The sequence below is a fragment of the Callithrix jacchus genome, chromosome 14 (genome assembly GCF_049354715.1).
Source record: "Callithrix jacchus isolate 240 chromosome 14, calJac240_pri, whole genome shotgun sequence".
Classification (NCBI taxonomy): Eukaryota; Metazoa; Chordata; class Mammalia; order Primates; family Cebidae; genus Callithrix; species Callithrix jacchus.
In genome coordinates this window covers 85654904-85669576 of record NC_133515.1, presented here as the reverse complement: position 1 = coordinate 85669576, position 14673 = coordinate 85654904, and the positions used below count along the sequence as shown (strand labels likewise).

The following is a 14673-nucleotide window of genomic DNA, read 5'->3' as shown; positions in this document are numbered from 1 at the left end:
AGCAGGATACTTTCTGGTACTCCTAGGCTATGCCCTTCGGCTAGCAAAAGGCTCCCTCGCTCCCTGCACAAAGTCCTCCACTCTGGAAGACTTCAGCATGAGGTTCCCACAGATCCTGGTGTGAGGAGTTCTGTCCAGGGGTCTGGGTAGGGAGGAAGTAAAATGTCTCCAGGATCTTAGCTGAAGTTTCAGTCTTTGCTTACCTCTCCCCACCCCACCCCACCCCACCCCACCTCGCCCCACCAAATAAAACAAATCAACAAGATCGATTCTGTCCTTGGGGACATTTATGATACTTTAGGTCAATGCACAAGAGACTTTTACATCTAATGCTTGGTGGGTCTAGTTTTGACCTGGTATGTCAGTTTAGAAACTGAGCCTTTCTCTGCCTGATTTGGGAAGTTGGGCCCCCACTAGTGCTGGTATCACCTCAGGATCCTGTCCACTGTTGCACCCACCTATGGCTTGCCCTGAAAGTACACACTCCCCTCTGGCTCTCCTCTCCAGCTGGTGAACCCAGGCCTGGCTGCACTTCCTCCTCATGTTCCTCTGTCCCCCCTGGAGTGGTAGCTTACCATTGTCCCCTCTGATGTGTCCCAAATGGCAGAGAAGAGTAAAGCCACCACGCATAGTATAGCGAATCGCTGTGAGTAGGGAAGGTCTTTGAAAGCTTATGCTTTATCTTAACATTTGTGTGCAGTTTACATTGGAACTCAATACACAGCCGTGCTAGTTTTAATCTAAAACTGTTCCTCCACTCTGATCTTTTGGTAAAATTAAAGCTCTGGAAAGATAAGCCATGCTGATTGTTTGAGTTTGCACACTTCGGAGCATCGCTACACATCCTGCAGGTACAAACATCTAAGTGTGAATGCTGGCCCCAGCTTACCCCAACCCACCTGTTGGTCCCTCTCAACCTGCCCACAGCCAAATGCCTTTAGCCCCCTGTATGGAGAGGCTCTAGAGGTACTAGAGTAAGCTGACTCTCTCACCTAAGGAGGAAGGTGCTGAGAGCTGAGTCATCTAGTCCCTCCTCTAGGGGATAACATTAGACTTCACTGATCCTGAGTTGTACTAATTCACTGTTGGTCCAGTTTTCCTGATGACTCATACCAATTGTTTGTATCAATTGTTAGTCAATGAAGAGCTGCCAAGGCCATTGGGCTGCAATTTGGACACAGGGAATGGTAGGGCTAACCCAGTTTGATTTTCCACTAGGTTCCAGGCAGTGGAATCAGTTCAAACCGTGTTGGTTTGAAGCACACAGTATCCTATTTAATCCTCACATGGACCCTGGGATAGGTATCCCTGTCTTCATTTCACACATGAATTATCTGGGACCACAGGACGTAATGGACACATTAGCACCCAATTGACTCGGGATTCAAATCCACTTTTTTCTTCTCCAAGTCCTCTATCCTCTTTCCATTGTCCATGCTGTTGTGTCCCTTGCTTTTCTTTCTGTTGCATCTTTTTGGTTATTTAACTTCTTATGACCTCTAATACTGGAGAATAAAACAGGGAGAGGAGACAAGATTGGAAAGTTTAAATTCTGCTGTCAGTAGTTTCAGGGAGACGGAGAGGGTGTGGGAGAGGAGGTGGATTGAAACCAATGTCTAAACTGACATTTCTCTGATCGCATCTAAAATTAATTTATCTGGGTCCACCCTGTTTGCTTCACAGTCACATTTTATTTTAAGGAATGATTCCAGAGAGGTCTTAGAGACCTAGAGAGAAAGCATCTTCCCAACCCCTTACCAATCAGCAGCTGGAGCATCAGTCTCATTAATAACTGGAGCCTAATCCTTCACATTCAAAGGGAGTCCCATTACCCAAAACAATAATATTTTTAATTACCCAGGCAGAGTGGCAATTGCACACTGAATACTAAGGATGATGTAAAACTAATAAATACTTTTGGAAATTCGTCGAACATTTTAATGAATTAAAAGTTATGAAATATTTATAAGCCGTAACAACACCATTTATTACCATTAATAAAATAAATACATTAGTCAGAGAATGAAATTCATTACTATTTTACTACTAGACATTGATGTCAATGACTGAGTATTGCTCCAAATTACTTGTAAAATAGACCAATTATTTTAGTGTGATTAATCTTTTCAATTATTTCTTTTATGTAGTTGTAATTTGAAAGTAATTTTCTTCTGGGAGTACAGTGACCTCGGCACACTCATTCTTTATTTATTTATATTTAAAAACCTTTTGTGTCGGCCCCCATTTCTGGGCAAGTTCCAATGATCGAATATCTAAAACAGTTGCCCAAGCAGGCATTGTTTCTAAGCACTTTGCGTGGCATTTCCAAATTGGCTTTATTGCTAATTATGGATAAGGCATTCCAAAGTATGAACTTCTTTGCCAACAGTAGCTACGCACTGGTGGAGAAAGGAGAGACCGGCAAATCTCCTTCCTGGTTCCATCTGCTTTGGCCTGACTGTTTTGGATTCCAGTCTTCCTCGAGGGAGGCGGTGTGATAGGTATTTGCAAAGACCTCTCCTGCCTCCACCTACCTCCACAGACTTAAACAGGGTTACTTCTTTGTGTGGCACAAAGGACTTTGTACACCCAGTCACTAAGGTAAAAAATGGCTTTATCAGGCATGAGAGCATAGATTTTAGGGGGCAAGAGAGGCAGCTGTCTTTGGAATCAGAAAACAAGTCTGGGCTATCAGTCTCTGCTGGAAAAGAGGTAAATTTTCCCTTTGCCTAATGGCTCAGGCAAGGCGCAGATGGAAAAGCAAAAGGTGAGTGTGAAGCTGTAAACAGACCCTGGGATAGCTGTGCAGAGTTATTCAGCTCTGGTTCCAAAATGAGCAGATTCAGCGTAGTCCAGGAATGCCAGAGAGAGGATGAGAAGATTTATTGTGCCAGGCATTGTGCTAGGGGCTCTGCACGCAGAATCTGTTTTAATTTCCCAACAAACCTGTAACTATGTATTTACTGATGAGAAAATGAAAACTCATAGGTTTAGGAAAATTTTCCAAGCTCAAAAAGGTGGTGAGTCATGGAGCTGGCATTCCAAATTCATTCAGTCTGATTCTAAAGCCTCTCATCTTTCTCCTACATTGGAATAAGCAAACCTTTACTGAGTGCTTGCCATGAAAATAAAAAAGAAAAGCACTTTGCTGCTAATTGGGTTACAGAGATTTTTTAAAAAGAGTCTTTGATTTTAGGAACTTAGCATCTATTGAGTGATACACATAAATAACTGTGGGGAGAAGTAGACTTTTAAAATAGACATACGTGGAAACAATTCTGAGTGGAGGCTTCTTAGAGAAAATACTACTTGAGCTGGGATTTCAGTGATATGCAGGTCTTTGAAAGATGGAGAGTGCACTGCAGGGGGTGCAGATGGAACTGAAGCTTGAGCTGGTGGGGGGACCTTTGAGAAATGCAAGCAGATCTCAGTGGCTGATAAAACCATAATTTTAAGGCTTATCTTTTAAATGGTTCAGTACACAGGGCAGGAGATTTTGGAAACAGGGAGGTAAGAAGGAGAGCATTTTGAAAATGGAATGAACATTCACCTGGAGTTATGCACTAGAACTAAGTGAGGATACGAAGGTCGTGACTGCGCGTTCTCCTTGGTGATCACTTCCAAACAATAGAGCCCACCATGGCATGGCCAATTCAGTCCCCTGGAGGGACTGATTCAGGTGGTGGCACTTCTGAAGGTTGGCAGTGTGTGGCTCTGATCACCCTCTTGGCATTAGGTTAATAATTAAATCACAAAGTTTTGCAGGAGGCCCCAGAGGAGCCCGTTTGTTTCTGTGAATGGTAATTTCCTCATGAGAAATGGCAGCAGCCAGGAAACAGGTTAGTTTTCAAAGGCTTCAGGCAAGATGAGGCCCAGAGAGGTTAGGTAGCTTGTGGCATCATTTATAAGTCACCTCCACAGCCACCTTCTCATTGATCCTCAGCATGAAATCAATTTTGAGACAACTACTGACATGTTGCTATCCCTATTTTAAATGGAAAAAAAAAAACCCACAAACTCAATCTATGCTCCAGTTATGAAGGAAACCTTTAATGTCCATTCTGATTTTAAGTGTTGGCTAGTCTACGGCAAGTAAGGGGTAGGAAGGAGACTTAAATCCAGGTTTTCTGATTCAGGTTCAGTGCTCATTCTGTAACCTTTCTGAGAAATGAACACTCGAACTACTTTGGGGGAAGATATCTCCAGGAATGGAACATCTATTCAATATTGACAGAGCAGGAGCATCGCCATCTTGGACAAAATGGACATCCTAAAGTTCACCTTAACCAAAAACCACCTAAATCCAAAGGGCTTCAGCCTGATGGCCAAGGTCAGCATGACCATAAATCACAAATAACATCTCTGACTTGAGACATTTCAGACTTCTCCCCAACTAGAGATACACTAGCCCCAAGATATCCTCCCTCCGGCCGGAAAGATGTCAGCCTCAAGATGACCTCCCCACTGTCCAGAGACATTCCATCTCCACCGCAAAACTTCTCCATCACACATCCTCACACAGAAATATTCCAAGCTTGTAGTAAGCCCCTCACCCTAAAATCAACATGAACTCTTAGTCTGTAAGAGAAAGCTCTCCTGAGTGAAATTGGCCAGAAGCCCCTCTCAGGTTTATTTTCTCTAAAACAAATCTGTCTTTAACTGTTAAGCCACATTTCATGTTTCTTTCCTCTTTCTTTCACTCTTACAAATACCTCTGGTGCAAATTAAATATAACTCAAAGATGCCCGTTAAGAAGCAGTTCCACGCAAAGTAGAATGGAAATGTTAAAGCAACCACACCAAAATTCAGTTCTAAGACAGAAGCAACTATTTTATGTTAATGTCAGTACGTGCCCAGTTTAGTTCTTGCTCAGAAAATATGTGTGGCCTGGGTGAGTGGATGCTGGATGGATGGGTAGCTGAGTCTACCACACACAGAGTTTTCTGCTGGCAGCCCCAAGACAGATGCCACTGTGATCTACATTTAACAAGCACAGACCGAGGATCCTGCTGAGGTGTTGCTTGCTGTTGGAAGAGAAAATGCCCCGTTTGGGCCAGGCTGCCAGGAGCCCATGAAGTAATCCCTCATTTACCCAGCTGGATTTTGGAGCCTACTCTAGATGTTGATTGGTTCCACATGGCTGGCCAAAGATTTGAATCTATTTGTTAGCTTCTCTCATTTCCTCTTGTCCCCTTTTAGCCTAAGAAAGATATCCTCCATTGCCCAACATTGTCTTTGGTAGAGAAGGAGGAGGGAGAGGGGGACAAAGTTAGGGGATGCTACTCATTTTTTTTTCTGTAAATAGTTATACTAGCTACATATCCAGCACCTCAAAGCCAGAACCCACTTGGGCAAGAATTTGCCTTGTGAAAACGGCCCATTATTCAAAGCCTGATAGCCTTGTGTTAAGCTCTAATTTTTTAAATGACATACAGTTAATAATCATATTTTTAGTTTTCATATTTTAAGTAAGTGTAACATCTAGGACCAGACCATAAAAACTGGAGTTAATAGGAGAGCTGAGAATCAGACTGTCCAGTGGTACTTAAAATGTATTTCATGAAACCCATTGAAGGGAAATGTCAAGGACTGTGGAGCAGGTGGGTTCTGGGTCCCCACAAAGGCAGCTGTACTTGTAGCATTTTATACACTGGGTTTTTATATAAGGCTTTGTTTTAATTAAGGCTTCAGGCTCTAAAAAAGGTTTAAAGATGATGGGTCAAGTTCAAACACCCTCATTTTAGCCCCAGAGAAGTTAAAAAATGATATTTGTACATCTCCAACTCTTTGTGGACATGTGTTTCAAGGTATCCTTAATAATGGGACTGCATTTGACACTTTGGATTCCTTCGCCTTCCTGAGCCAGAGAAGTTAGATAAAAAACTTCTCATGGGTAAGATGAAGGTTATGACATCCTTTCTAATGAATGGATCAGAAGCAATGTGTATGAAAGTATCTCAGTAGAGTAAGGAACCAAGAAGATTACTTCTTTTGAGAAGTCTGTTAGTGAGCTGAATGTGGCTGTGACCTGGGAAACCTCAGATGTGTTTCTTGTACATTCATGAAAGAGAAGGGAGCCATAGTGGCCTGCTATAAAATGTATGTAGGCTCACACAGGAGCTATCTACATCTCCTGCTTTTTGTTGGGGAGCTCCTTGTCTTTGTGTTGACCAGTGGGCAGTGGTCCATCTCAACTGCCTCTGACCAATCTGCACTGGGAAAGGGAAATACTGAATTGATTTCTTAGAAAAATTGAGAGCTTGACAACCACAAGGTGGAGGCAGAAAGCACATTGGGCTGGTCAGTAATTTAGTATATCACATTTCAAGGAAAATCTTTGGGTCTTTGTTTATTCAATTTCTACATGGCAAAGGAGAAAGATGAGATGTTTCTGGTGTCCCTTCCAGCAGAGATCTTCCATGCACAGCAGCAACGCGTGGTAGCTAAGAGCATGGATTTTGGAGCCAGATGGCCTCCATTTCAATACTAGTTGTGTGACTTTGGGAAAATTACTTAGGTCTCTGTGCCTTGATTTCTCTATTCATATAATGGGAATGATAATGATAATAATAGTATCACATACATCATAGCATTGTTGTAAGAACTGAATGAGTTAATATATGTACCATGCTTAGAATAGGGCCTAGAATAGGGCCTAGAATAGGGCCTAGTACATGGAAGTGCTAGATGATGCTGTGCATTTTTACAAGCTGTTCAGGGCCATACTGATCCTATTCTTTTTTCTTTCTTTTCTCTCTCTCTCTCTTTTTTTTTTGAGACAGAGTCTCATTCTGTTGCCCAGGCAGGAGTGCAGTGGCATGATCTGGGCTCACTACAACCTCAGCCTCCCAGGTTCAAGTGATTCTCCTGCCTCAGCCTCCTGAGTAATCTGGGATTACAGGTGCATACCACCATGCCTGGCTATTTTTTTGCATTTTTAGTAGAGATGGGGTTTCACCATGTTGGCCAGGCTAGTCTCGACCTCCTCACCTCAGGTGATCTGCCAACCTTGGCCTCCTAAAGTGCTTGGATTACAGGCATGAGCCATCACACCTAGCACACTGATCTTTTTCAAATATCTTTCAAGAAGCTAGTCTTGCCCATTCTGACATATGTTTTTCTGTAGACACCTCCGAACCTGAGGGGTCCCGGTAAGTGTCCTGTGTGATCCCATTGCTCTGAATTGTCTGCTCAAGAAAGGTTTTTGTAAATGGGCTAAGTGTTCCTTGGTAGCTCAGGCATGGGTGTCTCTGGGGGCTGATGTCCCTCTTGTCTGTGCTCAGTATGCAGACTGCTCTTTCACTGGTCTTTCAGGGAAAAACCTATTCCAAGCCATTCACAGCTACTTTCTTTTGGAAATAATAGCCCAAAGCCATAAAGGAAGGTGCAGCATTTATCAATTGATTGATTAACCAATCAGTCAACGTATATTTGTGTGGTGTTTTCTATGTGTTTAGCACAATGCTAGCTGCTCCCTGGAGAAATAAAAAAAATATAAGACAAGGTCTTGAACTTCAAGTTAGGATCCCAAAATGATTAAATGGGAAATGATTATAAAACAGCTACTAAATTTAGATGTAGGGAATAAAGTCTCAAGGAGAATTTCTGCAGCTGCAAATGACATTTCCTGGCCCCAGGAAATGAGTGAGGTGGTCCAGTCTAGGCCCCTTATTCTATTATTTTCTGATGTGGGAGGCAATAAGAAATAACCTTTGTCACCCGCAAGTGCCACCAGGAAAGGAATAATATTGAGGAGATTTATCTGGCAACGTGTGAAAGATGGAATGGTATTAGGGAGACCCCTTGGCTGCTGCCAAAGTTCAAGTCTGCATATATGAAGAATATAGTAAGAATAAGACACATAGTTGAGAAATGAAGTCAGAAGGGCATATTCAAGAGGCAGCAACAGTACTATTGGATTAGTCTGTTCTCATGCTGCTATAAATACCTGGGACTGGATAATTTATAAAGAACATAGGTTTAATTGGCTCATGGTTCCACAGGCTGTACAGGAAACATGACTGGGGAGGCCTCAGGAAACTTATAATCATGGCAGAAGGCAAAAGGGAAGCAGTCATATCCTACATGGCTGGAGCAGGAGGAAGAGAGCAACGAAGAAGGTGCTGCACACTTTTAAACATCCAGATCTCGGGAGAACTCACTCACTGTCATGAGAATAGCAAGGGGGAACTCCTCCCCCATGATCCAATTACATCCCACTAGGCCCCTACTCCAACACTGAGGATCACAATCCAACGTGAAATTTGGTGGGGAGGGGAGGACACAAATCCAAACCATATCAACTATCTAGACAGAAACAGATAGAATACAGGCAAAAGCAAGTCCAGAAGTAAAGGTTCTGGCCATTTGGGTATAGCGGTAAGAGACTAGGAAGAGTCAAAGGTGATTCTAAGGTTTTTGGTAAATAAATGCAACCTCAGCCTCTTCTACAAAGACAGTAGAGTGTAGTGGACAGAAACACTGGCTTTGTCATCAGATCAACTTGGGATGGAGTTTGACTACCTTTCACTGACTGAATGACCTTGGCAAGTTTTGAAACTTCTCCCATCCGTAAAATGAGAACACTAGTCTCTGCTTTACAGCATTATTGTAAAGCTTGGATGAGGTGACCCACATAAAGGCATTGATACTTGCCTTTGTGAATGGCGAGTGCCCTGGCCATGTTAGCTTTTTGCTATTAGTCCATATCAACTGAGAAGTGAGCACCTACCTAGTGTCACACACTGTGACAAGTGTAAGGATGTAGAGAGGATACAGGAACGGCCTGCATCCTGATGACACCCACAGAGAGATATTATCTCCTATGCAGGGAGAATTGTCCCATGTCTCTCTTGAGGCTTCTCCCATTGAACTAAAATGGCACCTCTCTGCAGTGGGCCAAGGAAGAGCTGTAGAGTTATACAGTTGTGTTTCCCCTTGTGCTCTGTCTGTGCCTCATTGTGAAGGGACCAAGTTCTTATCCAAAAAACAGACCAGGCATCCTATCTACAGTCCTGGCCAGTTATGTCACCAGCCCTGTTCACCTCCTTCAAAGATACCACTTTTAGCCTTTTATCCCCTCTCCTTCTGGCTTAACCAAAGCAATGACCCCAGAAAATATAAACATTTGTTTACATTGAATAGGTATTGAGTATGCCTTTAAAGTAACCTCTTCCCTTTAAATATGAGTATAATTTTAGGATGATTCCTATGTCTAAACTTCTCTATGCCTACTGATATGCACTGGAATTTGTCTGCTATGGGAAGCAAATTTGGAAGTTCTAAGCAAACACCGAGATCACCTTGTTCTTCACTACTGTCTACCTTACACATCCATACCAATCTCTCCACATCCCTTGATGGCCACAGGTGGTCTGACCCAGAGAAGAAACGCAGAGAACATTTGCCTCTTCATGAAGACCATCTGTACTTGGACCTAGAGCCACTGAAAGAAGGAAGCTGGACCATGAGAACTTCCCTAGGTATCTGGGCCTAGCCACTTTCTCTAGGGAATCAGAGGCAGCCTCATCTTCTCCTTCCTCTAAGACAGTGCCCTGACAGTGGAAACTTTCTGGATCATTAGAGAGACTTTAGGGAGGTCAACCCTATTGGCTTCATAAAGGCAGAAAGGCAGACAAGGTCTGCTTGTTTGCTTGTCTATCTTTAGAAGAAGCAAGGTCCCTGGAGCAGACTCACTATGAATGAAACACAGGCTCTGAGGGATGAATGTTTTTAGGTGAGAGGGAGTTGCAGGGTAAGGGAGAAAACATCTATAGGTTGAGATCCTTGATTTTAACATACAAAGAATTTTTTTCAGGTCAAGAAATTTTTTGCAGGAGTATTTTTGCTGGGCCTGATATCTGGAATTTTGTAGTTTCTTAGTCCCTTTTCCTAGTGACGATCAACTGAGAACATTCTGGGAATTGATACCCTCTCCCTGTCACATTCTTGTTAACTGGTTCCATTTCAACAGATGGCCTGTTTTGTATGGTACACAGATCCTTGACATCTGTGAGGACTGATGATGTCCAGAGACATTCACAAATCTTCAAGTTCACGAGTGCGGAAACATTTGTACAAGCTCCTGGCTTGCTCCCAAACCACACGTTTCTCATTCACTGCCTCATATCATAGGTTAACCACCTTTTCAACTTGAACTGTGGTTCAATCTATCACGTTATGGTGATTTTTCTTTTTCCTCACCCATAGACCAGTTTTGATTAGGCAACGAAAACAAAATACACTATAAATGTTTTTTATAGTGAAGAGCCACAGGGGCAAAAGAAGCTGGGTTGGGGGATGGGGGTCAGTAGGTGTTCCTCCCTAAGAAAATCCCTTTCACACACCATTTCCGAGAGGCACAAAGTTCAAATCCAGGCCTGTAGATGGGACAGATGACCATGGGATATGGGCCTCATAGATAGTCATGAAGAGTTTAAATGGAGAATTTAGGTCTGGGAGTGCCTCAGCCTTCCTCTGGGTCCACACTTTCTTCTTGGGTCCCTGATCCTCTCCCTCCTCCCACCCTCCACTCTCCACCCTCTGGTAGGCCCCTGTATCTGTTGCTCCTTTCTATGTGTCTACATGTTCTCAAGGTAGATACAATTTTACACTAGCTCTTTGACAATGGTTTATCTGGTATATGAATCACTTGGTATTATTCAGAACTAGCTCTGAAAACACTCTAGACTTTTCTTTTTCTTTCTTTTTTTTGAGACTGAGTCTCACTCTGTTGCACAGGCTGAAGTGCAGTGGTATGATCTCGGATCACTGCAACCTCCACCTCTCTGTCAAGTGATTCTCCTGCCTCAGCCTCCTGAGTCGCTGGGATTATAGGCACGTGACACCACGCCTGGCTAATTTTCATATTTTTAGCAGAGACAGGGTTTTGCCCTGTTGGCCAGGCTGGTCTCAAATACCTGACCTCAAATGATTCACCCACCTCAGTCTCCCAAAGTGCTGGGATTACAGGTGTGAGCCACCCAGTCCACTCTAGACTTTTTTCTGTAAGTGTGCACATTCCCAGCTAAACATGGTTGCAGCTTATTGACACATCTAACACAATAGGCAGCAAGGAGAGTGGAGAAAGCCAGATTCAGATACCTTCACTGCAGTTCTTCAGGGCAAAGAAGTCCACTGCAGACAAGCTGCGGTTTCCACTGGAGATGTATTCCAGGGCCACTCGAAACGGGCTGTCTGGGCGCCCAATTCTTCCCTGGAGCACTGTCCAACTGGTGCCACCGGAAAGCAGAAGAGAAAAGCATAGAGAAACTGTGATGAGAATTAGGCCTAACATGCAGACAGAGTCATGCCCTTGCAGGGACTTTGGGGCTCACATTCCTCATGGGCACCAAGAGATGGGACTCTAAGTGGTGCTGAGGACAGTGACTGACAGCAACATGCAAATACTTGTCTTCTTTTTGTCCAGCAAACTTAGAGATCCAATTTGCAAACCCACTCTTGCCACTGGCATTTCTTTTGTCATATTCTGTTTAAGGCAAATGCAGCTCTTTGGACTATTTCAGGAGCTAGTATTACAAGAAAGAATTTATATACTTGAGAAAACCTGCCAGCAGAGTCAAGGAAATGTCTTCAAAACATTTATCAGTCTATTCATAATTAACTCTAGAAAGAATGATTGGTTTTCAGAATTTTATCTGATAGAAAGTCTCGGAACCCTCAGGTTTGTTCTATAGTTACCTAAGAGGGAAGCTAGCAAGAGCTATTTATTTACTGCAGGAAAATTAAAGTGCACCGAAGCATGTATTTTGGGGTAAAAGGCACCTAAGATTGACGTGGACTTTTTAAAAAGTGCAAACAGAAAAAGATGGAAGTGGGCGAAATGGTGAGCTCTGCGTCCACCTATAATCAAGGATACTGACACTGTCAGAGAATAGAGAATAAATTAAATGAACATTTTTACACCTTGCTCATGCTATTAACCTCCTGAAATAGGCTCCTGTCACTGATTGGACATTCAAATTTACTTTCCAACGTTGATTCATAAATGTCTGCGAGAGAGAGTGTGTGTATGTGCGTGTGTGTTTATTTATTTACTTATTTTCAGTGGTTTGTGTGAAAAATGAAAATTACCTAGATTATTTCATATTTTCTTTCCTTAAAAAATAATTTTATTGAGGTATAATTGACGTATAATAAATTACATGTACAAAAAGTGTATGCCTTGGTGCATTCGAGCGTACAAATGGGTAGGTTTGCACTTACTTATACAACTATGAAATCATCACAATATTTTACCACTAGGTTGGGCTTTGATATGGCAGTACAAGTAGTAAAGGATTAAGGGGAAAATCAGCTTTCCATTAGAAAAATTTTAACAACATTTCTACCCCCTAAATATAAAGTGATGCTCACTGTAAAGAACAAAAAGCATTGAAAATCCAACAATTCAGAAAGGCTGATAAAGGAAAAGCCACCTGGAATACCAGTGTCCAGCAATCACCGTAGTCACTGCCTAAGTCAACAACCTATCAGTTTTTTGTTTTTTTTTTTCTGTCTTGAGACAGGGTCTTGCTCTGTTATCCAGGCTGGAGTGCAGTGGTGTGATCACAGATCACTGCAGGCTTGACCTCCTCAGGTTTAGCCTCCTGAGGTGCTGGGACTACAGGTGCAAGCCACCACAACTGGCTAATTTTTGTATTTTTTTTTTTGTAGAGACAGGTCTCACTGTTCCCCAGGTTGATCTCCAGTTCCTGGGTTCAAGCCATCCACCTGCCTCAGCCTCTAGGTGTGAGCCACTGCATCTGGCCCTACCTGTCCAATTTAATCCATTTTAATTTATATGAATGAGACTATAGTACATATACTCTGAGGTTGCACTTGCTCACTTGATGACATGTCACAAGACAATGAGATTACATTATCATTTTAATGACTGCATTTTTAATGATTTGTACATGGCTTCTGATTTTTTTCTTTGTCATGATCATGCCTAAGCTAATCTGTGTACTTACCTAAATATGGCCTAAGGACAAATTCCTAGACTTAGAGTCAAAGTACACACACACTTAGGCATACTGTCAATCCTCCCACAGTCAATCAGGGGGGCCATTTTTGCATGTGTTTGCTAACACTGGTTTCCACAAAATCTTTTCTGCCTTTGCTAACTTTTGGTGATGAAGGCATCACCTGCGACAATCCACCATCTCTTTCAACGTGGTGCTCCTGGATGGTGGTTTTGAGTCTCTGGTCTCTGGCATGCAGTGGGTGTCTGCTGAGTGAAGGAGGCAGTCTTCTTCCCTATCTCTGCTCTCTGTAGTTAATTCAGATCACTGGAGCCAATTCTTCAGCCATTTAATAAAGTGTACTGAGTTTCCCCACAATAGATGCTGTAGAAGGGATTATTTCTGCTATAAAGTTTGTTCTCTGTTACTGTACCCAGCAGGATTTCCATCCACAATAAAACTGGTGCAATTGAAGGAAAAGGAGACCTTTCGGTTTAAATGAGGGACTGTCAAAGAAAGCAATATTTGAAAAGAATATTTAAACAAGGGTTCTTAAGGAAACAAACAAAAAAGACAAAAAGGCAGAATTTGTCTTGTTTCTGAAAAATAAAGGACCTATTTTTGAGGAAAGATGGTGGTGAAAGGCAAGAGTATTCATATTCTGCCAAAATCATAGCTCTCTGCTCTGAGGAATGATGGATTTTAATTCCAGGTACACAGTGGCCCTTGACAATGATTTCCATTTCTATATTGGCACTAGCCCTCTGGATAAATGTGTCAAGAGTTTTAGGAATTAGTTTCTGAGTTACTGATGCAATAACTTTGGTCTGAAATTCTCTGGCCTCAAATAGTTTACTGCTGCAACTTGAATAACTTTCAGAGCAGTTGCCAAACATGGATTTTATAGCCAGGGAAGTTGGGAGTAGAAAAGGGCAAGCTTATACCTAGGGTCACATTTGTTTAAGAGACAGCCAAAAACCCAGTGAAAAACAATCTAAACTCTCTTCTTGGTCTGCCTCCATTTTCTTTGCTTATACCTGGGTGGTCATGGAATTAGCTTATTAGGGTCCTGCTTTCATTCCTTTGGCAACTCTACTTAGGCCTGCAGAGGGGAAGGTTGTGTTCTGACCTACAGCCTCCTGGAAACAAATGTGCAGCTGGTTGCATGTGCTGGGGATTTGTGACTGTCTTATCATTGGTGCTTCCATCAATCAATTTGACAGTGTGGGGTGTCCATCTGGACTTTAGGAAGCCAGAGGACTGTATGGACAGCTTGTCACAATCCATTATCTTCCCTGTGTCTCTCTGGAGCTCTTCAGTTCCAGTTCTGGCTCTGTCCCTCATTTGCCTGATGACTTTGAATAAGGCATTTTTCTCCAAATGCCTGAAATTTTGGATGTTTTCTGATCAATTATATTCGGCCTCCAACTTTGCATGAATTTTTTGAGAAAAACACTGACCACCGATCTTTGCAGTGTGCCTGTATCATAATGAGTATGTTAGTGTCCATCAAAAAAGTCAGGAGGGTTGGTTTGTGAATATCGAGGTCCATTTCTGACCTGCAGGCTAGAAGTAATATAGAGAAAGGCCACTGAATTGGGAGCTCAGTTCTGGATTCTGGTGATGGATTTGCATGGGCTCAGGCAAGTCCCTGCCCCTCTTTGGGTTTTAGTTTCTTCCTTAGCAAAATGCAGGCATTGAATTAAAA

General features: G+C 42.5%; 1 protein-coding gene across 2 annotated transcripts in view; it reads right to left on the bottom strand.

Annotated features, from left to right (window-relative positions):
* ALK (ALK receptor tyrosine kinase) overlaps positions 1-14673 on the bottom strand; it is a 771141-nt gene that overhangs the window by 197765 nt on the left and 558703 nt on the right. For both annotated transcript variants that reach the window (XM_035272907.3, XM_035272908.3), the window contains exon 5: positions 11104-11231. In XM_035272907.3, coding sequence (XP_035128798.2) covers positions 11104-11231 — 128 coding nt within the window. The remainder of the gene's footprint in view (positions 1-11103; positions 11232-14673) is intronic.